Here is a 27824-nt window from a genome sequence, read left to right on the forward strand (position 1 = left end):
CATGCTGTTCGCTTACCAACCTTTTTACAAGTAGAGAAACTGATAGCGAACAGCAAGGATCCTGATCAGACTGCGCGGATGCGCAGGCTGGTCTGGATCTATGCTGGTCGCAAACGCACTATGTTGGTCGTGACGCGGCTCATTATACTGTTGATGCAAGTTTGCAGAGTATTGGCCGCATCCTATGGTGCTCGTTTGTGGCGTTTTACTGAGTGTCAGCGGACGTTCGTCATGAGCGTGTGGTGTTTGTCGAGTGGTTAGTCGTTGACTTTAAACCACTTGCCCTCACCCTTATGAGTTCGAATCCAAATAGGGACTGAGGTATTCCTCCACCAGTAAAGCTGGAAGTCACCGTATTGAAGATTTTTTTTTTTTCAAAACACCAAACATGATGGTATTGAGCTTAATTGATTCATTTTGCTGCTCTAATGCGGTTTATGCGCGATGCAGAAAGGTCAAGTCAGTTCATTCCTGTCCATAGAATCTGAACCAGGGTAAGCAAATATGTTAGTTCTTTAAGGTAACAATCCCAGTCGCATTTATGAATGCTAACTTTGGCCACGGATTTATATTACAATATATAATTGTAATATGAATCCTTGCTTTGGCATAACTTAACACAGAAGAATTCATTATGATTTGAACGCTTCTGGTGACTAGCAGCAAAATCTATCGAAAAATTACCAACTCGAACCCGCACTGATATAGCTCTGGCACTGTTAGGCTGGCGTTCTCCAGAAACTATGTCAAATGCCAAATGATTGCCTTACCAAGCACATATTTGAAATGCGATTAAATATGTTTATGCTTAAAGGCGCAAGTTAAGTTTCAACTAGGATTTATCTCTAAATGCAAAATATTGGTCAAATATGGGTTATTCAAGAATTTAAATGAATATTTCTTATTCTCAGAGTTCCCAACAAAATAGACTTGGAAAAACACAATAAGAAACAGCATTATTTCTATCAATATATTGACCGGGAAGTGATCCAATATCAAATCTGATCCAGAATTCTGCACATCTTGATCAATTCATATAGCAGTCTCTCCCTCTAGCTTATACCTTTTAGCAGAAACAAAAAATCTTATATGCCATGTTCTAAACGTCATAAAGATACATTCATTGAATTTCGTCAGTACAGGTGTCGAGATCACTCGCCAAGTTTGTGAATATTTCATAAAACATGTGCTGTAATAGCTCTGAATATTTTCTTAGGCGCCTTATTGATCCAGACATTTTGAACATTCTTGAATTAGATTCCAGCATGTCGCGGTGCTATAAAAACCTAACATATAACTCTATCTGCGTGTAAGACACCACCGAAAATACAAAATGTATGTTTCACTGCAGTGAAAAATTATTTTTTACAGTGAAAATACGGAACATGAAAATACGCACTTTATTTCATCAATATTTCTCAATATTTCATTTATAATTATGTAATGAATGTAGATATCTTTTCGTTTCGTCAAAATATCTTAAAAGGAATAAATTAATTCTTAAGTGTTTAATGTCTGCCTAGTACATGCAGATCTACAACAATGTACTTGAATAAATACTGAAAATTAGATACGATATAATCAGAGACATAGATTGTCTATGTCTCTGATATAATTTATTAATTTTGAAAAAAAAAAAAAAAAAAAGATTCTGATTCGATATTCAACAGATTTATATTTTTCTTGAAATATGTATCCGAGGCAAATAATATGTATAAGCCGATAAAAATCCACTCATATGCCACATAACATGTAACGTCGGCAAGTTCGAAAAGTCGTAGAACGAAAATATGCTGTCACATGACACTGTACTGTATATATCATGTGATAGGAAAATGGCGGCGCCCATAGTAAACCTTTGTGTCGGTTTATTATTTATATTCCTTTTATTTCCTGGTAAGAAAATTGTGTGATTATTATATTTTATTTTAAATCGGTTCGATTTAAACATGTGATGCGAATTTAAAAATATGTATAGTAGTTTTTGCTTGTATCGTATGATAATACTGGAGAATTATTCAGTTAAATTGTTTAAGTTAAATTTGTAATACTGCCAACCAATCTTACGAGTGTTATGTGCACGTCGGATGGTTAGTAAAAGGTGAAAAGAAAGCTATAGAAAGAAAAGTCCAAGCATTATAAACATGCTAGGAAGGTGAGACTGAAAATGTATTCTAGTCATGGTTTAAAATATTAATAGTGAAACAAGATGATAAGAGATAAAATAGTTTAAAAACACTGGGAGTAAGACTAGTACTGCAAACCCACCACTGCCAGTTTGAACTGACTCAAGTTTGGCAGGGTGGCAATGTTACTTAAAATGTTAATAGTGAAACAAGATGATTAGAGATAAAATAGTTTAAAAACACTGGGAGTAAGACTAGTACTGCAAACCCACAACTGCCAGTTTGAACTGACTCAAGTTTGGCAGGGTGGCAATGTTACTAGGGAGTTTATTCCATAGAATAATGCTATGGTAGTCGGAGGATACCTGTATTTGGCGTAGGGATAAGGAGTGCATATGTCTGGTTAATCTATGTGGGGCTTGGACATATGGTGGGAGATTAATTGCAACTAGGTTATTGTATATCTTGTAAAACATTATCAGTCTACAGTCCAATCTGCGATGTTCAAGGGATCGCCAGCCCAGTTCTTCCTGCATGGCTGTGACACTAGAGTGAGGGGATTAATCCCTTTAAACCCATCTTATTGTACGTCTCTGGATCATCTTGCTATATATATTATTATATATAATATAATTTACCCAAGTTTGCGTTTTACATCATATGGCATATATGTAGATTGTATCTTACCAGTTTCATTTTATTATTATCATTATTTTGTTTCTATGTTTCAACTGTACCTGTGCATTGTGTGAAATTCCTAATACCTTGTCTAATATACTGGGAGAAATTCTTTGCCAATGGGGAGAGTGTGAAGTGGAACTATAAAAAAACAGCAGTATTGTACAGAATTAAAAAACATGAAAGTAGGCAAAGCCTATGGAATAAAAACCTTATAAATTTCATTGTTTTAAATATTTTTTTTGTTTTAAAGGTGTCATTCTGTATTTTATGCAACTCTTCAATTTTTAATCGGAACACCTTGAGGATTATGCCTTAACCAAAAAGTTTTGATTGTTCCATTATCGTAATACCTCTGCTATTATCATTGAGTTAAATTAAAATGGCAACCCCTAACTACATGTACAAATGACACTAAAAATTGTACTGATATGATATGATCTCTAGTCATGTGAGTTTAACTCAGTGTTGTTTCTTTGATACCAGTTTAATACATGTAGATGCTTCGACATGTTAACATGTTTTAAAAATTTGTAATAATATAAATTCTTATCTAAGACAAGATTACCTCACTTTATTCACATGAAATTTTAAATCCAGTAATATCTTTATAAATAATGCTTTTTGGAACTTGCAACCATACAAAAAATTTGTGTTACAGGATCTTTTACAATTAAGTATGTGCTTCTGCACAGTTAATTGTCTATGATATAGAAAACACAATTTGTGTGAGTTTCCATTCTTCATTGTATATACAATATAGTAAACAAAATGTGTAAACAAGTCAAAATTAAAGACATATATCTGGATTGTACATGTATATATTATATTGTAGTAGTGCTAATATTTTATCATTTAATCTTATTTTTAAAATATTTATATTTTTGGTCATGCTGTGCCTTTAATAATTAAAGGTCATCATTGGTCTTTAATACTAGTGAGAACTTCTCACTCATTGATTCCAAGATATTGTACATGTTAAACTATTTATAAATTGAGTTGACACAATTAAGCACACTAGTCACAACTGTCACATACACTGGATGGTAGAGTGATTGTTTGTGGAGAAAGATAATAATATACATGTAGAAGAGGATACTTGTATCACTCACAAGGTCCATTATATTATTTCTTTTATAGACTGAATAAATATATCTAGCAAAGAACCTGATTGTGTTGTCTTGCCCTGAGACCATAGAGGCACAGCTGCTAGAATATCAATTTGTCAAAATTTGTTAAAATATGACTAGCAGCTGCTCTTTATGATTATAACGATTTTCTTTTCTTGTATAATTACAGATATCAATTGTGATGTGAAAACAGCCAGTGTATACTGTAGTGATCGACAATGTACCTACAAATTTGGCAACCTTGATGTAGAATCAGCAACAGCCTATGGTGTTTACAATGATACACTTATGGAAAGTGGTTGGGGAATTCTCAACATCAGTGCTGGGAGAGGCAGTAAGACAGCAGAAAATGTCGACCTTATGTTTGCTGCCGGCTACTTAGAAGCAATCCTTACTCAAAAGTATAAGACATTAGTTCTCCTTAGATTAAAAAATTTGCACTTTGGTGTGTCAATTTTAAAAAAAAAGTATTTCCTAGATAATGTAATACCTTTCATTTTTCAAGTTGTAAATAAAGAAAAAAAGCAAGAATGTCCATTGACAACAAAATACTTACATACCTGGTCTAATTAAAAAGATTTCACATCAGTTTTATTAAAGAGTATCTCTAAATCACAGTTAAATATCTAAAGAAATTTTCATGGTAAATAATTGATATTAATGTTGTAAATCAAATACAAAGGTATCATTATGAAATTATTATTTGAGTACAATGTGTTTCATTTTTTTGTATTCACTATTACAGGAGAATATTTCAGCATTACCAGAATCTGAATGACTATTTTGAAACAAGGTTTGGAAACAACACAGATGCTAAGAAGGCTGTGAAAGCATTCTTTTTAAATCAGGACATGTACATGAGAAAAATGATCAAAAATAATGTACCAGCTAGTCCATATTGGCGACATATGTCTTACATACTGGCACAATATGATGGACTTGCAAAAGGTTATGGGGATGTTGCTCCAAGTGATATGGTAAGTTGTATTTATCCTTTACAAAGTGAATTTTAGTAATGGTCCATTTGAAGTAAAAGGAATTTAATATCAAGATATAAAAACTGAGCTACCAATACTTTATAAGATGCTTATATATTTAAAGGGACTCCACTGAGGTTTAAAAGCCTTAAAATATAACATTTGAATTTCTTACATAAATGAGCTGGGGCATTTTAAACAGAAATATATGCAAAGATAGTTTAGAAATATCATATACTTTGAAATAAATTGAAAATCTCATTTTTATGCTTTTCTTAGCCCAAGCTGAGTGAAAAGTGTTTAAACGCTTTTCATTTTGGGTCATTATTTTGAATAATTATTCTGTAAAAACAAGGTGATATTTTTGTATAAATAAAGGTTTATACATAACATAGCTTGGACTGAATGTTGAAACTAATGCTTTAAATGAATGATGAGGTGATATTTTGTAGTCACAGTTAATTGGTCAGGGGTCAGTGACAAACAACTTCTGACATGCTGACAAGGTTGACCCTGCATGTTTTACATACATCTCTTGTTTTGATTTTTTCAGAAACTAAGTCTGTATGCATTTCAAGTATTAAATGGTAATGGGGATATGTTGGACCTTATAAGTGCTGTAAATCCCAAGAGTAGACCTGATTTTAAGAAAATGACCAAGGCAGAAGCTGTGTCTTTTATAGCCAAATCTGGACGATGTTCAGCTCTTATCAAGGTAAAACTTTCATTTTGTAAGCAGAACAGAAGCATAAACTGAAATATTAATATTCAACAACAAGTTTCCTGATTATATAGTTATTAGTACTATTTATTTTATTGTATTTCCCCTATCAATAATTTCCCACTATCTAGCTAGTTTACAGAAAGCTGATAGTTCTACTTGGGTGCCTGTACATGGAGGGGCGGCTGAGCTCTTCCTCTCCATGTGTTAAGCTGGAAAGTTACCATTTGACTGTAATAGTGTTAGTGTGACTTGTACTACCACCCAAAAAAACATTTATTTCCTGCATGACAAATACAGTCTACAATCCCGGAATTATATACCCCATATATTTTGCTGTGTTTAGACTTTGCACATCTCTTTCATTTTTGATATTAAATATCACAGCAATTACTCATTGTCCATCCTGACCTTATCTGTTATATTATTAAAACTGCATAGTAGGTATGCATATACTTACACTTTATATCAAACTTCAGACTTTAAAAGAGTTTATGACAGTCAGTTTATGTAAATTATATACTATGATTGTGTAAAGAAGGTTTTGCATATTGTACCATAAATTTCACTGTGCGTTGGATAATATTATTCTAAATGAAAGTTGTTGTTTTTCAGGTGTTAGGAGCATATGAGGATGTATTCATGTCACATTCTAGTTGGTTTATCTATCAAGCTACTATGAGAATATATAAACATTATGACTTTAATGTAGATGATCCTGACACTGCTGCCAAACAAATGTCTTTCTCTAGTTATCCAGGTATACTTGTTTTCTCTAGTTATCCAGTTATACTTGTTTTCTCTAGTTACCCAGGTATACTTGTTTTCTCTAGTTACCCAGGTAAACTTGTTTTCTCTAGTTCCAGGTATACTTGTTTTCTCTAGTTATCCAGGTATACTTGTTTTCTCTAGTTACCCAGGTATACTTGTTTTCTCTAGTTAAGCAGGTAAACTTGTTTTCTGTAGTTACCCAGGTATACCTGTTTGTCCCCTACCGGTTTACCGGAGGGGACTTTAGGTTTACCCTCCGTCCGTCTGTCTGTCCGTCCGTCCGTCCACAAAACTGGGTCCCGCGATAACGCAAAAAGTACTGAAAATATTTTAATGAAACTTGATATATGGATAGATGGCAGTATGGAGATTATGCACGTCTTTTTCTTTTCTTCCTATGTTGAAAATTCTGGTTGCTATGGCAACAAATAGACTGAAAATATGGCAAATTTTACACATAACCTGGATCCCGCGATAACACAAAAAAGTACTGAAAATATTTTTATGAAACTTAATATATGGATAGATGGCAGTATGGAGATTATGCACCTCTTTTTCTTTCTTTCCTATGCTGAAAATTGTGGTTGCTATGGCAACAAATAGACTGAAAATATGGCAAATTTTACACATAACCTGGATCCCACGATAATGCAAAAAGTACTGAAAATATTTTTATGAAACTTGATATATGGATAGATGGCATTATGGGGATTATGCACGTCTTTTTCTTTTTTTCCTATACTGAAAATTGTGGTTGCTATGGCAACAAATAGACTGAAAATATGGCAAATTTTACACATAACCTGGATCCAGTGATAACGCAAAAAGTATTGAAAATATTTTTATGAAACTTGACATATGGGTAGATGGCAGTATGAAAATTATGAACATCCTTTTCTTATCTTCCTATGTTGGAAATTCTGGTTGCTATGGCAACAAATAGACTGAATTTCAAGATTTCTGATTCTAGTTTTTAAGTTTTTATACCCCCACAAACGAAGTTTAGGGGGGGGTATATAGGAGTCAGCTTGTCGGTCGGTTGGTCGGTCGGTCCGTCTGTCCGTCGGTCTGTCCACATCATGGTTTCCGGACGATAACTAGAGTTTGGAATGAGGTATTGTAATCAAACTTGGTATATAGCAACCTTATGTGGAAACTCCGGTTGGTATTGCATTTGGATGCCCTGGGGTCAAGGTCAAGGTCACCATTACTAAATATAGAAAAATGGTTTCTGGACAATAACTAGAGTTAGGAATGAGATATTGTTTTCAAACTTGGTGTATAGCAAGCTTATAGGAAGACCTGGGTTGGTATTGCATTTGGACCCCCTGGGTTCAAGGTCAAGGTCACTGTTACTAAAAATAGAAAAATGGTTTCCTGACAATAACTAGAGTTAGGAATGAGATATTGTTATCAAACTTGGCGTATAGCAAGCTTATTTGAAGACCTGGGTTGGTATTGCATTTGGACCCCCTGGGGTCAAGGTCACCATTAGGAAAAATAGAAAAATGGTTTTCGGACAATAACTAGAGTTAGGAATTAGATATTGTAATCTTATTTGGTGTAAAGGAAGCTTATATGAAGACCTGGGTTGGTTTTGCATTTCGAGGGCTTAACGCGAAACTAGTGTAAGTGACATTTTTAGCAAAAATCACTTTTTTCTATAATCATGTCTAGAAATAACATATCCGTCCCCTGTATAAGTATTTTCTATGATTTCCAACATTAAATAAGATTATCTCATATTATGACAAATGATGTAAGTGAAAATGCCCCATTTTTTTAAATGTGAAACTAGACTAAGTGACAAAGGCACTTACATCAGTTTCACATTCAAATTTTTTTCCAATACATTTATAAGCAAAATGTTTAAGTGATGAAAGTATGTAAAATTGTTTTGAATTATTTAATATTAAAAAGTATTTGACACAATGTTAGTGATTGTTGGCAAGATGGACAACATTTTAGAGAAAAATTATGCAGGTTATAAAGCATATGTCACATACACTGTTTTCATATTCACAATTCAAGTTTTCAAAGAGGTTTAAATATAAATTTAGTGTAAGTGTACTCACTTAAAACTTTATGTGTGATTACATCATGAGTGATGTCATCAATTTTGTAAAACTTTGTCCTTTTCATATAACAATGAATGAAGATGAGTAAATAATTAAATGAATAAATACATTTATTTATTTCTTATTTTGATTGGTATTTATGTGAATGTGGGATGTCTTGAGTTGAAGAGATGGCAGTTTTGACTGGACACTCCTGTCTGGAAAACTTAATATCTTTTATTCGACACCTCTCATCAGTTCTTCTCTTATGCACTAGTTTAGTTTAAACATATTTTATTGCATTTAATACATGTTTACACAAATATATCATACAAATAATGAGTATATATCAAAATGCAAATGGGTTGGGCAACAAGTTCTTACAACATTAGATTAAGCCCTTCTTATGCACTGAAGTATGTTTTGAAATTAATCATGTAACAATATTAACAGGTAAAGATTCTGACTGCTTTTCAGATTCTTCTAGTGATTTGTCAGGTTTTACAACACTGAGTGAAGGTGAATATGCCTGTAATCTTTATTTGATAGAAGAAATGAAAAATTAACTTTTATCTGAATCAGAATTATCTGTCTGACAAGTCTGAGTCTGAATTTTCTAGTATTAATGATCTTGAAAAAAGATTATTTAAATATGGAGCTAGTTAATGATACGGTTGAAGGTTCTAAATCATATGATGATTAAGCCTGTGATAATATAAAGGGTGGTGATGATGAAAGAGTTGAGGTAGATACAATGCTGGGAGATGATATGTAGAAAGTTGTAGGTCAGGTGGTGAATTAGTAATTGAGAATGTAAATGGTAGTGATGATGCTGATATAGTTAAGTTTGATACAATGCTGGTAGATGATAGGTAGAAAGTTGTAGGTCAGATGGTGAATTAGTAATAAAGAATGTAAATGGTAGTGGTGTAAGTTAGATACAGTTCTAGGTGAAGATATGGTAGAAACTTGTAGGTCAGATAGTGAATTAGTAATTGAGAATGTAAATGGTAGTGGTGTAAGTTAGATACAGTTCTAGGTGAAGATATGGTAGAAAATTGCAGGTCAGATTGTGAATAAGTTATTGAGAATGTAAATGGTAGTGGTGATGCTGATATAGTTAAGTTTGATACAATGCTGGTAGATGATAGGTAGAAAGTTGTAGGTCAGATGGTGAATTAGTAATTGAGAATGTTAATGGTAGTGATGATGCTGATATAGTTAAGTTTGATACAATGCTGGTAGATGATAGGTAGAAAATTGTAGGTCAGATGGTGAATTAGTAATAAAGAATGTAAATGGTAGTGATGATGCTGATATAGTTAAGTTTGATACAATGCTGGTATGATAGGTAGAAAGTTGTAGGTCAGATGGTGAATTAGTAATAAAGAATGTAAATGGTAGTGGTGTAAGTTAGATACAGTGCTAGGTGAAGATATGGTAGAAACTTGTAGGTCAGATAGTGAATTAGTAATTGAGAATGTAAATGGTAGTGGTGATGCTGATAGAGTTAAGTTAGATACAGTGCTATGTGAGGATACAGTAGAAAGCTGTAGGTCAGATGGTGAATTACTTAGTGAGAGTGTTAAGGGTGGTAGTGATGCTGATGGAGTTAAGTTAGATACTGTGATTGATGAAACTTTGGTTAATCTTAAACTTTTACACAACTAGTCAGTGGGCAGGTATTATACAAACAGCTAGACGCAGGCATCCGAGTGATTTTCCTACTTATGTAACAGACTCTGAAAGAAGGCCTCTTCCCAATTGAAATTTTCTTTAAAATCATGCAGTTTTCCCAAATATCTGAACTCAAACCAGCTTTTTTACTTCCCAAATCAGCAATTTTAGCGATAATTTTTCCCAAAATCAAGAGGCTAAGGCCTCTTTCCAATAAAGCGAGAAAAATCACTGCTGAGTGATCCATACAAAGTTCATGAGATGTCCTTGTATGATTGATTTTTAGCTCGACTTTTCTATGAAAAGGGGAGCTATCCTACTCGCCCCGGCGTCGGCGTCGGCGTTAGCGTTGGCGTCACACCTTGGTTAAGTTTTTCGTACCACCCCACTTTATTTCAGAAGTATTACAAGTATGGCTTTGAAACTTACCATACTTGTTCACCATCATAACCTCCATCTACAGACAAGAGTACATAACTCTGTCAAGGTTTTTGACAGAATTATGGCCCTTTTTTGACTTAGAAAGTGTATTGAGCTTGGTTAAGTTTTTTGTACCACCTCACTTTATTTCAAAACCATTGGAGGTATTGCTTTGAAACTGACCATACTTGTTTACCATCACGACCTTCATCAACAGACAAGAGGACATAACTCTGTCAAGGTTTTGACAGAATTATGCCCCTTTTTGACTTAGAAAATACATTGAATATGGGTAAAATCCACTTATTGCCTTAACCCTTTGAGATATTGCTTTGAAACTTTTAATGCTATTTCACATCATTACCCCCATCTGTACGCAAGAGAAGGTAACTCTGTCAAGGATTTGTTTTAAAAATTAAGGCCTTTTATCGACTTAGAATCTTGGTTAAGTTTTTTGTACCACCTCACTTTATTTCAAAACCATTGGAGGTATTGCTTTGAAACTGACCATACTTGTTTACCATCACGACCTTCATCAACAGACAAGAGGACATAACTCTGTCAAGGTTTTTGACAGAATTATGCCCCTTTTTGACTTAGAAAAAACATTGAATATGGGTAAAATCCACTTATTGCCTTAACCCTTTGAGATATTGCTTTGAAACTTTTAATGCTATTTCACATCATTACCCCCATCTGTACGCAAGAGAAGGTAACTCTGTCAAGGATTTGTTTTAAAAATTAAGGCCTTTTATCGACTTAGAATCTTGGTTAAGTTTTTAGTACCAGTCCACTTTTTGACTGAACTGTTTGAGATATTAATTTGAAAGTTGGAATACTTGTTTACAATCATGATTCCCAAACATGTCCAGGAGAAGGTAATTCTGTCAAAGATTTTATTTGAATTATGGCCCTTAACTGTCAATGTTTTGTATTATAGGCAAGCACTAAAAAAGTCGAGCGCGCTGTCTTACGGACAGCTCTTGTTTTACTTTAAACTTTTATCTAAGTGTTTGAAAATTTTTAACTTGAATGAAGAAAGGCGAACGGTATTCATAAGTCAAGTAAGAGTACTTAAAGTCGAGTTTGATGAACCAAATAAATATAAGTTTAAATACAATTATACGATTATGTCTTTGAAGTCGTAAGTCTAGTGTCACGTATCAGACGTCATATTGCCAGCGTACCTTTAGGGTCTAATGACTTATTTTAGGCTGGCTAAATTAAGAAATGACTATATAAAGATAAGTGCTGATAAATATAATGACCTTGTTACTCTGTGCCTTGATAACATCATTCCTAGAGCAAACCATTTTTTCTATGCTTTTCTGCCACATGAAACTAGTATTGAACAGTCACAAGAATAATGTAGTTTAAAAATGACACATGAGTCTTTAAGAAAATCCTTGTATAAGAAACTAATTAAGATAAGTGATTTTTATAAAGACTATTAATTAGATATCAATGTGGTGCATACCCATTATGCATTTATGATAGAAATTTTGAGTAGTTACCGCGTTTTAGGCCAGTTCATTATGGATCAATGTTCAGTTCAAGTTTATATTAAATTGTGTTACTTATTATAGCATTATATACATTACATGTATATGTCATAAGTTTTTAAAAATGTTGTTAATTATTGCATAGGTGTATTTTAGTCATTCTAAAGTAAGTCTCTATGATATTCAATGTATATATATATCTTAATTTTTATGTGAAGCAAATGCAACTTGTGCAAAGTTTTGTTAATTTAATTATAGATACTGAATATTGTTTAAGATTTGTCTGAATATTGTATTAACCTCTTAATAAGGAGTTAAGCTGAACATTTCAATCATACTGGCAGATCTTGTCCTTGATGTAATTACAAAAAAAACTTGATGAAAATACATTGAAACTTATAATACTGATTTGTTCTTCATTTAAATTGTTTTAATTGAAAAGTGGCATGTTTATAAGTTTCTCATCTTGTGCATAACATAATAGATAGTGACTGGAAATGTGTTAAATCAAAATTGTATCGTAGTTTGGGGACCTTTCTGTTGAAAATGTGTCAGAGTTAAATCGTATACATATACATGCACAGTGCGTTAACTGGAGTGCAGGGATTAGTTACCCGCACTCCAGAGCATGCCCATTGATTGGTTCATTTTTGCTGGGGTTTACATATTGCCACGGCAGAGAAAGGGAGAGCGACAGAAATATCATATTCAGATGCTCGTTCATTGGTTACTTTTCTCCGGGGTTTCATATTGCGACAACAGGGAATGTGTTTTTATGTTTGACTATGATACAAAAGAGAAAGAACATCAAAACACTCGGCAATCTGATTAATACTCGTACAAATCAGATAGCCTCGTGTTTCGATGCTCTTTCTATTACTTGTATCATAGTTTGGGGATTTTCTGTTGAAAATGTGTCAGAGTTAAATCGTATACATATACATGTACAGTGCATTAACTGGAGTGCAGGTATTAGTTACCCGCACTCCAGAGTGTGCCCATTGATTGGTTCATTTTTGCTGGGGTTTACATATTGTGACGGACGAGAAAGGGAAAGCGACAGAAATATCATATTCAGATGCTCGTTCATTGGTTATTTTTTCCCGGGGTTTCATATTGTGACAGCAGGGAACGTGTTTTATGTTTGACTATGATACAAAAGAGAAAGAACACCAAAACACTCGACAATCTGATTAATACTCGGGGGGCTACGCCCCCTCGTACAAATCAGATAGCCTCGTGTTTCGGTGCTCTTTCTATTACTTATTGGATGTTAATGTATAATGCTAATTTCTGGTATTTTTATAAGTGGCAATTAATATGAGAGTTGTTCTATTTCATGCTTTCCATCTAATAATTGTAATATAATAGTGACTATTGTTCTAGTGTTACTTTTAAGATATGATGTTTTTTCGCTGTAACTTTTATTTAAAACAATGAAAAAGAATGGAATTTTACCTAAATAATTTTGGGTTCTTAATACACGTAAACATTCCTTTATCAAACATGAAATTTAACATTTGACCGTAGAAAACTAGAAATGTGTCTTTAGAGTAGGGCATTATAAGAGGAAAAAATCGTGTAGACAACTCAATTTACCGGACATTGTGTATCAAAACATTTTGAAGTCGTGAATTGAAATTAATCTAGGAAACTACGACTATTGAATGGCAAACCCAGTATGTCAGTAAAATAGACACGGCAGCCATGCTTGTTTCGAAGAGGCCAATATAGGGGTGTAATTGAAATTAACACTATTAACTCAATTAAAGTATTGATTCTTCATAATCCTTAAACGCATGAAACATTTTGATATTCAAATGGAATTATGTTCTTTGTCATACAGTTCCGTTTTGGTCATCATGTAGGATGTTACAAAAGTCATAAAATCTATTTAATAAACATCTCATGTAGAGTTTCCTCCCATGGGCGTAACCCGTTTCCTTATATGTTTTATAATTTGCATTTCTTTGTAAAAGACAACAACGAGATACTGTTTGAACTAAATTTAAAATTACTTTTTATCATTAGAATATGTTACGATTGTCTCCTGAGTTAACGTTGAGAAAAAATAAAAGTAATACCCATCTAAAACAACCCATTAAGGGCCACAATATTTGGGCATGCGCAGAACAGATTATTCCCCCGCATGACCAGGTCAGGGAATAACTAGTAAACAAAAGGGTATGTTAGTAAATAAAGAACTGAATCAACAATATTTGCCTGAGAGTGGTTTTGTTGTTATTTACTTTGAAATAGAAAGTGTGTGTTGAATTCAGACCGGATGAATTTTTTATCGAAACAAAAAATAAAGCCTTATTTCACAGGAATAAATTTTGTCCGGTAAACTTATTGTCCGGTAAATATGTAGGACTCCAGTACAGGTATATATGATTTACCTACATGTTATTCGGCTACATATGCATGTATATTACATTTTCTACAATGGTAAACTGTAATTTATTAGAATTGTAATCACCTGGGCAATTGCAAATGTGCCAATTGGGCAAATTAGAATTTATCATATGCACAAAAAGTTTCATATCAATTGTGCCACAAATCATAATGGTCAAACCAATAATTGTGATTTTAATTATTGCACCACTGTAATTGCAATTGGTACAAAATTAATGATGAAATGGTGGTGCAAAAGTTAACTGTTTTGGTGCAGATCAATGGTATGTGACAGCAGTGCATTTAAAATGCCATTTGGCACAAATGAATTTGCCTTATCACCTGTAATTAAATACTTAACAGTAAATTAACATTGTAAAATCATATTGACTCCTGTGTGTGAAATATTTATGATAAGTTATTTGAGCAAACAAATGTATCTGTAATGAATGTATGAATTTCTCAGATTACCTGAGTGGAGTGACCAGGTAATCTTCGTAAAAAAGTAGGGAAGACATTACCCCGGTAGTCATCATGTCCAGATGCATTTAAATTTACTTCTGTTTTTACATTAGTGAATGAAAGTCATAATTGTATGATTTACTTAAAGATAAATTGCATACTAAATTTGCCAAAATTATAAATTCTAATTAAAGCTTAATTGAAATGAAACATTTAAAATAACATTGTTTTTCATTCTTTCCAATGTTTGCAAAATTCCATAAGAACATGACTTACAAAAAATGCTATAGTATGTTTTTAAGTATTCATATGTATAAAGACCTGGAATTGGCTTAACACAAGGCCTTTTTAACCTCTTACAGACTTAAGTAGTTATTATAACAAAGTAACATGACAATGTGAAACCAAATTGTGGTTCGAATTACTTTCTAAACCAATATTCCCCTATGTCAGAGATAAACTGTGAGTGATACAGATTTTATTTCACTATTAAACCCCATTGAATAAAATTTAACATCAGATTTAGTTCTTTCAATTATTCCCCTTAGATATCTTTTGGAACTTTGGTTGAGCTGATCCTACCTCTATGTAAGTGACAATAACAGACTTTCAAATGTCTGCATTTATAAATGTGAAAACAATGTAACTGACATTTTACAAAAAAGATGGATATTATTAAAAAAACAGCTCTTTAAAACCAAAACCACATTAATTGAGGTATAAATAGTTGAAAAAATAATCATCAATAACTGCACTTACACACCTTTCACATTTAATTTTTTAAACATTTTAAAAAGTTTTTTAGCGTGAAACTGTTCTAAGTGACGTTTATTATAATATTTTTATCTGTGATGATTGAATCTGAAAATCAAAACAAAGAAGTAGTGAAAAAAACTTGATTTGCACATATAATTGTAGTATTTAGTTAAAATATTTAGTAATAATAAATCTAAACAGTTATTTCCTTCTCCTGTAAAATGTTTGAAAATGCACTTACACTAGTTTCGCTTTCAGCCCTCGATTTGGACCCCCTAGGGTCAAGGTCACCGTTACAGTGTTACTAAAAATAGAAAAATGGTTTCCGGACAATAACTAGAGTTAGGAATGAGATATTGTAATCTTATTTGGTGTAAAGGAAGCTTATATGAAGACCTGGGTTGGTATTGCATTTGGACTACCTAGGGTCAAGGTCACCGTTACAGTGTTACTAAAAATAGAAAAATGGTTTCCAGACAATAACTAGAGTTAGGAATGAGATATTGTAATCAAACTTGGTGTATAGCAAGCTTGATTCGAGACCCCAGTTGCGATTACAATTAATTGAAATATTTTTTCACTATAAGTTCTTTATTTCTTAAGGTATTTTCTTCAAACTTTAAATATAAGTTGCTAGTCATCAACCACATCATATGTGAGAAGGTTTACAACTCTAGGACAAAATTTATCAGAATTACCTCCCTTGAACTTAAAATTTTCATGAAAAAATATTGTTTTTTTTAATAACTTCTTTTTTTCTGAATGTATCTACTTCAATCTTCATATAAATAGAGGATATTCAAGTTTTTTCTATAAATACATGATTTATTTTCATCGAGTGGTATGAAAATAAATATTTCATGAGTGGCGGTAGTACTTGAATTTTCTGTTTATTATGTACATTTTTCTCTTTTTTTGCGATAAAATTTGAAAAACTTTCGCTTAAATTTTGTGTACTGGTAGAATTTAAAAGAAAGTAGTCCGGCAAGACACCAGTGAAAATACGGAAAATATGTTTCACTGCAGTGAAAAATAAATTTTTACAGTGAAAATACGGAAAATGAAAATACGCATTTTATTTCATCAATATTTCTCAATATTTCATTTAAAAGTATATAATAAATGTTTCTTATTATCACTCAACTTTTGTGAGAAAGTTCAATACTCTAGCAAGACTATTTCCAGAATTATGCCCCTTTTGAACTTGAACTTTGAGAAATTGTTAATTTTTACTCCAACTTCTTCAATCATGATAGGATTTTCTTCAAACTCCCACATCATAATAATAATTATGACAAGGTTTATAAATCTAGCATCCATATTTCCAGAATAATCTCCTCCTTAAACTTTTAATTTTTCCTATTCGTTCTTTTAACTTTCATTTACTTCAAATTCAAAATAAACATTCATTATTCATACCTTCATTACTAATTGTTCTTTGTTACACTCACATCATGTATGACATCTTGCATCTTTATTAGCTCACCTGTCACAAAGTGACAGGGTGAGCTTTTGTGATCGCTTTTCGTCCGGCGTCTGTCCGGCGTCCGTCCATAAACTTTTGCTTTAAATGACATCTCCTCAAAAACCGCTGAGCCAATTTCATCCAAACTTCACAGGAATGTTCCTTTGGTGGTCACCTTTAAAAATTGTTCAAAGAATTTAATTCCATGCAGAACTCTGGTTGCCATGGCAACCGAAAGAAAAATCTTTAAATATCTTCTTTTAAACAACCCTAAGAGCTAGAGCTTAGATATTTGGCATGAAACATCTTCTAGTAAGTGTCTACCAAGTTTGTTCAAATAAAAGCCCTGGGGTCAAAATTGGCCCCGCCCCAGGGGGTCATAGATTTTCCCTATATGCATATAGTAAAAACTTAAAAAATCTTCTTTTAAAGAACCCAAAAAGCTAGAGCTAAGATATTTGGCATGAAACATCTTCTAGTGAGTGTCTACCAAGTTTGTTCAAATAAAAGCCCTGGGGTCAAAATTGGCCCCGCCCCAGGGGGTCATTGATTTCCCTATATGCATATAGTAAAAACTTAAAAAATCTTCTTTTAAAGAACCCAAAGAGCTAGAGCTAAGATATTTGGCATGAAACATCTTCTAGTGAGTGTCTACCAAGTTTGTTCAAATAAAAGCCCTGGGGTCAAAATTGGCCCCGCCCCGGGGGGTCATTGATTTTCCCTTTATGCATATAGTAAAAACTTAAAAAATCTTCTTGTAAAGAACCGTAAGAGCTAGAGCTTAGATATTAAGCATGAAACATCTTCTAATAAGTGTCTACCAAGTTTGTTCAAATAAAAGCCCTGAGGTTAAAATTGGCCCTGCCCCAGGTGGTCATAGATTTTCCCTATATGCATATAGTAAAAACTTAAAAAATCTTCTTTTAAAGAACCCAAAAAGCTAGAGCTAAGATATTTGGCATGAAACATCTTCTAGTGAGTGTCTACCAAGTTTGTTCAAATAAAAGCCCTGGGGTCAAAATTGGCCCCGCCCCAGGGGGTCATTGATTTCCCTATATGCATATAGTAAAAACTTAAAAAATCTTCTTTTAAAGAACCCAAAGAGCTAGAGCTAAGATATTTGGCATGAAACATCTTCTAGTGGAGTGTCTACCAAAGTTTGTTCAAATAAAAGCCCTGGGTCAAAATTGGCCCCGCCCCGGGGGGTCATTGATTTTCCCTTTATGCATATAGTAAAAACTTAAAAAATCTTCTTGTAAAGAACCGTAAGAGCTAGAGCTTAGATATTAAGCATGAAACATCTTCTAATAAGTGTCTACCAAGTTTGTTCAAATAAAAGCCCTGAGGTTAAAATTGGCCCTGCCCCAGGTGGTCATAGATTTTCCCTATATGCATATAGTAAAAACTTAAAAAAATCTCCTTTTACAGAACCCAAAGAGCTAGAGCTAAGATATTTGGCATGAAACATCTTCTAGTAAGTGTCTACCAAGTTTGTTCAAATAAAAGCCCTGGGGTCAAAATTGGCCCCGCCCCAGGGGGTCATTGATTTTCCCTATATGCATATAGTAAAAACTTAAAAAATCTTCTTTTAAAGAACCCAAAGAGCTAGAGCTAAGATATTTAGCATGAAACATGTTCTAATGGGTGTATACCAAGTATGTTCAAATAAAAGCCCTGGGGTCAAAACTGGCCCGCCCCGGGGGTCATTGATTTTCCTTATATGTGTATAGCAAAAACTTAAAAATCTTCTTTGAAAAAAACCAAATAGCTAGAGTTTAGATATTAAGCATGAAATATCTTTAAGTAAATATCTACAAAGTTTGTTCAAATAAAAGTCTAGGGGTCAAAACTGGCCCTGCCCCAGGGGGTCATTGTTTTTAACTATATGTGTATAGTAAAAAACTTAAAAAATCTTCTTTTAAAAAACCCAATGAGCTAGAACTTAGATGTTTAGCATGAAACATCTTCTTATGGGTGTCTACCAAGTCTGTTCAAATAAACAAATAAAAGCCTTTGGTAAAAATTGGCCGGGGGGGGGGGGGGGGGGGGGGGGGGGGGGGGGGGCTATATACAGGTGAGCGACCTCAGGGCCACCATGGCCCTCTTGTTTCAAGAGTTATCTCCTTTTTAAAAATTTTGCTTTTAAAAATGTTATATTTTGATAACAGGGATGTTAAAAAAATAACTTTAGAGTGTCCTTCAGTCCGTCTGTCTGTCTGTACATAAAAAACTGTTTCCTGTGATCACTTTTAAAGAATTTTTTCAACAAATTAACATAAGTGAATGGCCAATGGCCCTTCAGAATGTTGCTGGGGTTCTAACTGGTAGGGGACTTATGGATTGCTTGCAATACTATGATAATTGCTTGTTTTCTCTAGTTACCCAGGTATTCTTGTTTTCTCTTATTATCCAAGTACATGTATACTTGTTTTCTCTAGTTAAGCAGGTATACTTGTTTTCTGTAGTTACCCAGGTATACTTGTTTTCTCTAGTTACCTAGGTATACGTGTTTTCTCTAGTTAAGCAGGTAAACTTGTTTCTTGTAGTTAACCAGGTATACTTGTTTTCTGTAGTTAACCAGGTAAACTTGTTTTCTCTATTTAACCAGGTATACTTGGCGGCGGCGTTGCCGTTGCCGTCCGCAAACTTGTACCTGGATCATAACTTTTTTATTTCTTGGTGTATTGTCTTCATACTTGGCCACAACAACCTTTGGGACAAGACCTTTCAGTAGAACACACTGACCTTGACCTTCATCCATAAATGACCTTGACCTTCAAGGTTAAATGTCCAAATTTTGCTTGTTCATGCTGTTATTGGCTGTAACTTTGTTATTTTTGAATGGATTGTCTTCAAACTTGAACATAATAATCTTCAAGGATATCCCTTAAAAATAACCAGACAGACCTTGACCTTCACTCATAAATGACCTTGACTTTGAAGGTCAAATTATTGAAATTTTCATTTTTTTGGCTATTATTGGCTGTAACTTTGTTATTTTTGAATGGATTGTCCTCAAACTTGAACATAATAATTTTCAAGGATAACCCTTAAAAATAACCAGACAGACCTTGACCTTCACTCATTAATGACCTTGACTTTGAAGTTCAAATTATTGAAATTTTGATTCTTTTGGCTGTAACTGGCTGTAACTTTGCTATTATTGAAGGGATCAACTTCATATTATAACAGAACATACTTAAGAACAAGACCTTGTTGTTTATCATGACACCACGTGACACCACCTCGTTACTACACCACATGACACCACATGACTTCACCATGTGACTCCACATGACTCAACCACCAGGTGTCAACACATGACACCACCACGTGACTCCACCATGTGACACCATCATGTGACACCACCACGTGAAACCACCATGTGACACCACCATGTGACACCACCACGTGTCACCACCACGTGTCACCACCATGTGTCACCACCACGTCACCACCACATGTCACCACATGTCACCACCAAGTGACTCCACCACATGTCTCTACCATCTTAATCCACCACGTGACACCTACACGTGAAACCACCACATGACTTCACCACGTAAATCCACCACGTGACTCCACCACATGGCTCCACCATGTGACTCCACCACGTGACACCACCACATGACACCACCACGTGACACCACCACGTGACACCACCATGTGACACCAAGTGACTCCACCACGTGTATCTATTTATAGAATTTTCTATTTATAGAATTGTGTGTTTCTATTTATAGAATTTTCATTTTATAGAATTGTGTGTTTCTATTTATATATATATATCAATTAGTATATTTATATATACAAAATATATAGACAAAACTAATGTGACAAGACAGACCGATTAATTTTATAAAAAGGAAATGTTAAGATTTTGTTCAAACATTTCTTTGTTTGCTTTTAAAAAAAGTAAAAAGATATTTTATACGCGAAAAGCACACCAGGTGACCAGGGTGCAAACAACTAAATTTTATGGGTGTCATAGTTACTTCAGAGAAGAAATTGATCGGGGTTTAACGTCTAAAATAAGAATGAATCGAGAAAAAAAATGGCGGCCATTTTATTTCATTTTATTTAGAAAATAGACCACGTGACCAGATTTTATACTGTTAAAAAATACTGTTACCTATGTAACAGTACAAAATTCTTTGTCACGTGATACACTTGCATTAAAAGTAAAAATAACTCCCAGAGGCCTATGGGAAATTAATATTACGAAAAAAGTGAGGGGTAATAAAAAATAGATGTTGTAGCAGATGTAAGCCTTTGAATCATATTATTGTAGGGTTCTTGGAGTCACTGGATGATTTTTACCAGATGAGCAGTAAGTTGATAATGTTACAAACAACCAACAATGTCTTCAACACGTCATTATACTCTCTAGTCACACCTCAGTCACTCCTCGCCTGGCACAGGGTTCGACTAGCCAACATGATGGCACATGATGGTGAGGAGTGGGCAACCATATTCTCAGAGAATAATTCAGGTTTGTATAATTATATGATCAGAATATAATTGTATAAAAACATACCTGGCCTGTGGCATATTTCATACTGTTTTCTATGGAATCCACATTTAATAATGTCAATTCCTATGTTTTATATAAGGGAAGTAACTTGTATTGAACTGTTGAAACTTATTCAATGTTGTTATCTGCTTATTCTACTATATTTTACTTAGAGTGATTCAACCCAGTTATTCATTATTGTTGAATGTTATACTTGAATATGATTTTTAGCTTGTCTGTTTTAAAGAAAAAGTTGATCTGTAATAATCACTGCATCATTGTTGTCGTCATAGTGTAAAAACTTTAATGTAGCTCATTTCTCAAACAATTTTAAGGTAGCAACATGAACATTTGAGTATCTGTTAATCATTATGATGAGTTGTAGCTTTAGGAAAGCAATATTTTAGGAGTTATGTCCAATTTTAGCATATAATTATTGTCAAAATTACCTCTTAAGTAGAATAATTCAAAACTATAATTGGTATCAAAATAAAACTTAAAATACTTGTTTATAATGACATAGTACAGTTGTCAGAAAAGGGACTTTTTCTGAAAGAAATATTTTTGGAGTTATACCCCTTTTTAACTACAATTTTGGTCGTAATTTCCTATTAAGTAAGATGATTTCAAACTGTTTTAGCAATTTATCATGACAAAAAACCAGTTGTTCCACAAGGGGCATTATCTTGTTAGCAATATGTTTTTGAATTATGCTCTTTTTTAATGTTATGAAAATTTGTTATAATCAGATGATTGTTAACATGGCATTGCTCTTGTTTATCTTTTCAATGAAAGTGTTTTGTTCCTTTGCCAACTGACACAAAAAAAAATGTTAGGTTTTTTTTTTTTTTTTTGAAAAAGAAAAGTCTGTTATTGATAATCATTTCATTTTATTGATAATTATTTCATTGCCTTATAGGAACGTACAACAACCAGTATATGATATTAGACTTGAGGAAGATAGACTTAGAAAGGAACATCCATGATGGAGCTCTGTGGGTGGTTGAACAGATCCCCGGGCTTGTTGAGTATGGTGATACTACACCTATACTCAGAACTGGTTAGTATAACATTATGTTTAGGATTGTTTCTAATGTTAAAGGGACTCTACTGAGATTTTACGACATGAAGGAGCTGGAAAAAATTTTATGTACCATTGCATGTAGGTCTCTTCTTATAACTTGTGTGCAAAATTTTGTAGCATTCCCTCACCTTGTTTTCTTAAAATAAATCATTTTTATTATGCAAAATGTTTCAAATATGAAAAAAATCTTTTTTTACATCAAGATGTTATATTAATGATAATTATAAAAAGAATTGCTGGAACAAGGATGCTGATGATGAGAGAAATGATGATGATGCTGGTTGTGATTATGATGATGATTTCCATTATATGACTTGCAAATACTGTAAAGGATATCTTCATAAAAGCTTTTATTTTATATTATAGAATTAAACCAAGTACGTAACACTTTTTTTTTTAATTCAAACAAAATATGTTTTACATTATCAAATAATACAGGTAAAATATTTCTTATATATTTATTTAGTAACATTTAGTAAGTTTCATGTGATAAATGTAGCCATGTACATTATAACATTCACCTTTAAAATAACTTTCTATATACTTTAAAAGACCTTTTAACTATATCACATAAGTTCAATTTTATAAGAATATTTCATACATACCTAGGTCAGACTTTTGGTAATACATGTTAAATCAAATAAATAAACTGTTAACCCCCCATATCAATTTATGTTGCACAATATTTCATTTGTTGTGACCTATATTTTAAGGATACTGGCCATCTTATAATGTTCCATACTTTGAGAAAGTGTACAATATGAGTGGTTATCCAGACTTTGTAAAGCAACATGGAACAGATTTCTCTTATCAGCTGGCACCAAGAGCAAAGATTTTCCGTCGGGATCAGGCCAGTGTAAAGGATATGGCAACCATGAAAAATATAATGAGATATAATGGTAGGTAATATTGAAGTATATGAATGGTTTTCTGGCTTCTTGAAAGATATAGAGAATACATGGTTGATATCAGGATGGAGAAGGTTTATCTGGTGAGTGAGAAAGTGTATCTTGGCAAGCTTTTGCAGCGAACCGGATAAACCGTCTCCTATCCTGACATTAATCATGTATTTGATTTATCCTGCTTTTCATCATGTTTTTAGTTTATTTAAATGGTTTTATTATACACCTGATAGAAGCCGGTTGTCCGTCCGTCTGTATGTACGTACGTCCCGAATTTGTGTCCGGCCCATAACTTCATTATTTGAAGTCTGATTTTACAACTATTTCACAGAAATTATCACCATATTGAGACGATGTGTCGCACGCAACATTTGGGTCCCTACCTTGAAGGTCAAGGTCACAGCATGACCTTGCAGCAAAATCGTGTCCGGACCATAACTTAATCATTTGAAATCGAATTTTACAACTATTTTACAGAAATGATCACCATATATTGAGACGACGTGTTGGGCGCAACATTTGGGTCGCTACCTTGAAGGTCAAGGTCACAGCATGACCTTGCAGCAAAATCGTGTCCTGCCCATAACTTTGTTATTCAGAGTCGGATTTTACAACAATTTCACAGAAATTATCACCATATATTGAGACGACGTGTCACGCGCAACATTTTGGTTGCTACCTTGTTTTTACACTTTGAACTTTGTCTGTGACATAACTCTGACACTCACGAGGTATACCTTCCTGTGTCCAAAACCTATGCGGGGAGCATCACCCGGTTTAACCGGCTCTTGTTTGTTTTGCTGCTAATCATGTGACATCATCATATGACATAATGACTGGAGAAAGATAAGTTTATCCAGCAACGCTTTATCCAGCTGATAATATATACAGTAGCAGGATAAATTTTGTTATGACAACATTTGTTTGTATATCTTTATACTTCTAGTCACTTTAACAATACCATTATGTAAACAATATCAACAGGTAATTTCAAAGTAAGTTATACAAGAAATATATAAAGTAATTTTAATCCTTTATTTTCCATGTTTAATAACTAACTATATCTTTAATATACTCTGTGATATATAGATTACACAGAAGATCCATATTCTGAGGGGGATTCTTGTAATGCTATATGTTGCCGAGGAGATCTAAGGAAGAGTTCACCTGGACCATTTGGTTGCTATGATACCAAGGTTAGTTTACATGGTTGTTATTATGATTTTTGGAACAATAGTAACCTATCATTATAGGTTTGTGAATCTCGCCACATACTTTGAAATCCTTCATTATTCATATCAGGATGCTGTCCAGCTAGTAAGTCCCCTACCATTTCATTCTGTACATGAAATCTGGATCCTACCATATGGAGATAATGCATATTCTTTGTGACTGCTGTGGTTCTAGAAATGGTGAAAACCAATGAAAACTGAACAAAACTGAACTCAGCCATAACTCTAAGCATATAAATGCTAGGTTGATGATTCATGATGATATGGTATATGGACAAAGAATCATATGAAGATTAATACTAGAGAAAAATTAGATTGTGGTTGCCATGGTTATGGAAATGGAAAAAAATTATATTAGTTGGATAGTAATGGCCAAAAAGTCTTAAAAGCAATTTACATTAGTATTTATTCTGTGAAATCATTAATATATAACCCATTGATAGCTTGATTCGTATTCTAAACAGCAGATTCATATACTTGGAGGAGATTTAGAGCATTTTTAGAGGTGATGAATGGATTTGCAGGATTTATTAGACCATATAAAGTTTAAAAAACAATATGCATGACTTTAACTGTGGAAGTATCTCTAACAAAGTACTTCTATCATTATACAGGTAGCAAATTATAAGATGGCTCTAGAGATGACAGCAGATATAATCAATGGCCCCACCCTGGGACAGGTCTGAAACCATTCCAATGGACTGACGAGTACAAACAGTCACATATAGGTCTTCCTGATACATACAACTTTAACTTCCAACAACAAGACCTCTCAGGTCACCATAAACAACAAACAAGACCCTTCAGATCACCATAAACAACAAACAAGTTCTCTCAGATAACCGTAAACAACAAACAAGACTCTTCAGATCACCATAAACAACAAACAAGACACCTAAGATCACCATTAACAACATACAAGACACCTAATATCACCATAAACAACAAACAAGACACATTAGATCACCATTAACAACAGACAATACCATTCACATCACAATAAAGAACAAACAAACCCCTAACATAACCATAAAAAAACAATACCCACTCAGAACATCATAAACAACAACACCTTATAAGTTTTTTTTATGAATAGACACCGTGTCAGAACACTGTTGAACTAATTGATTGTATTTGTTAATTGTTCTTAATGCAGAACTGAGGTTAATATTCAAGTAGATAATTGATAAACACTTTAGATTCTCATTCTCAATTATATCATGGCAAGATATTATTATTTTACACTGAAGAGTAATTGATTATTACATAATCTCAAATCTGGTGTCAGTGTCATAATACACACTCTGTCTTCTATAGATAGACAATGTTTGATTAAATTGTTTATCTCATATGACAGTGTTATATCAAGATTTTAACGTCATGAGTAATGGATTCATGTTTATTTATAAACTTGCTAATAATGGTGATGCTTAAATTTAAGTGGGTTTACCAATTATGCCAATTAATGGTTATCAAGTGACAAAGACAGTGAATGTAGTTTCATGTAAATATTCTTTCTACATTGGGCCAGTTTTTGGCCATAAATATTAATCAATAGTTTGCTTTGTTGAAATTAAAAAGGGATCAATATCATGATAAAATTTGTCAACACATTCGTAAGATTAGGTTAAGTATTATTATACATTAATTCATTCAATCATTAATTTATTTCAAATAAATACTGTAAAGTCTTGATGAATATTTTTAATACAAGTTTTTTTGGAAAATGCCTGTATATATGAATTATGTCAAAAAGTGGCGACACATTTTATTATTTTTTGTGATGGCATACAAAATAGTGCATGATAGAACACGTCTTTTGTATTAGGTTGTATGTTATCATTATCAAAAAGACATTGTAAATTTTAAAACATTGTTTATAATAAGATTATAATGACAATCATGCGTAGAACGTAAAGCATTACTGTATAATTTTTAAGGTATTATAAAATTGATGTAACATTTTATTTTATTTTCTTACACGTCTGTTTATCGGAAAAAAAGAAAGAAAGAACTTTGATCTTAACATCTTCACGTTCTATCCGCCAAACCTTTTCTTCTGCCATGCGGGGCATGGCGTTCAGCTGTATAGAGTGCTTTAATTATACCCATATTTAAGTATCCAATCTTTTTATGAATATTTATCACCAGAAACAGATTTTTACATGTGTATGCAATCATATTTGAAAATATATGTATTACATATACTGAATATTTTGCAATATTTGATGCAACTATTTTATTTATAAAAATTCCTATTACAGATTTTTAAATTTGTAAGTTCATTCTACATATATTTTGTTAAAGGTATTGAATACGCATTGTGTATTAAAAGTTGGAAGTAAAGATTCAGATAGTCTGTTAGTATGTGGTGTTAGATTATTTAAACTTGAGATTTTTATACCATTGTATTACAATATATATAATTATGATTTATTCAATGAATGTGATAAGTATAGATCTATATCTATTTTTATATGAATTCGTAATGAAAAAAAATGAATAAATTTATAAACAAATATTTTTATTTATTTATTTATTTATTCATGGTTGTAGGTAATAAAATTGTTGGTATAGGTACATGTAAATAAGGGACCCTTCCTATTCCAAATTAATTCTAGAGAGGTGAGTGACGAAGTTCTCTGAATTTATACGAGGGGTGTTACAGAATTTATACGAGGGGTGTTACAGAATTTATTCGAGGGGTGTTACAAAATTTATACAAGTGTTACAGAATTTATTCGAGGGGTGTTACAGAATTTATACAAAGGTGTTACAGAATTAATGCAAGTTCACTAAAGTCTGAAACGGCCAATGTAGTGTTAACACTAAACCGACTTTCCAATTAAAAGCATTTCATAGAGCTTCAGATGCATGAAGTTTTAAAGAAAACTATTTATACCGATAGAGTTAATGCAATTTGAAATATTTTTATACATTACACCACGTGTAAATAT

The 27824-nt window shown here is 33.0% G+C and overlaps 1 protein-coding gene across 1 annotated transcript; it reads left to right on the forward strand.

Moving 5' to 3' along the window:
* The first annotated feature begins 1771 nt into the window (after positions 1 to 1771).
* LOC132721866 (phospholipase-B 81-like) lies at positions 1772 to 25807 on the forward strand. The gene is given in 11 exon segments (XM_060706243.1): positions 1772 to 1896; positions 4104 to 4335; positions 4680 to 4911; positions 5465 to 5626; positions 6248 to 6392; positions 21428 to 21628; positions 22569 to 22709; positions 23447 to 23632; positions 24725 to 24831; positions 25482 to 25536; positions 25539 to 25807. Coding segments are annotated over 11 exon segments (1713 nt in total). The 5' UTR covers positions 1772 to 1790; the 3' UTR covers positions 25685 to 25807.
* Positions 25808 to 27824: the final 2017 nt, after the last annotated feature.

This window comes from Ruditapes philippinarum, unplaced genomic scaffold (genome assembly GCF_026571515.1).
Source record: "Ruditapes philippinarum isolate M1 unplaced genomic scaffold, ASM2657151v2 ctg970_1_1_1_1, whole genome shotgun sequence".
NCBI lineage: Eukaryota > Metazoa > Mollusca > Bivalvia > Venerida > Veneridae > Ruditapes > Ruditapes philippinarum.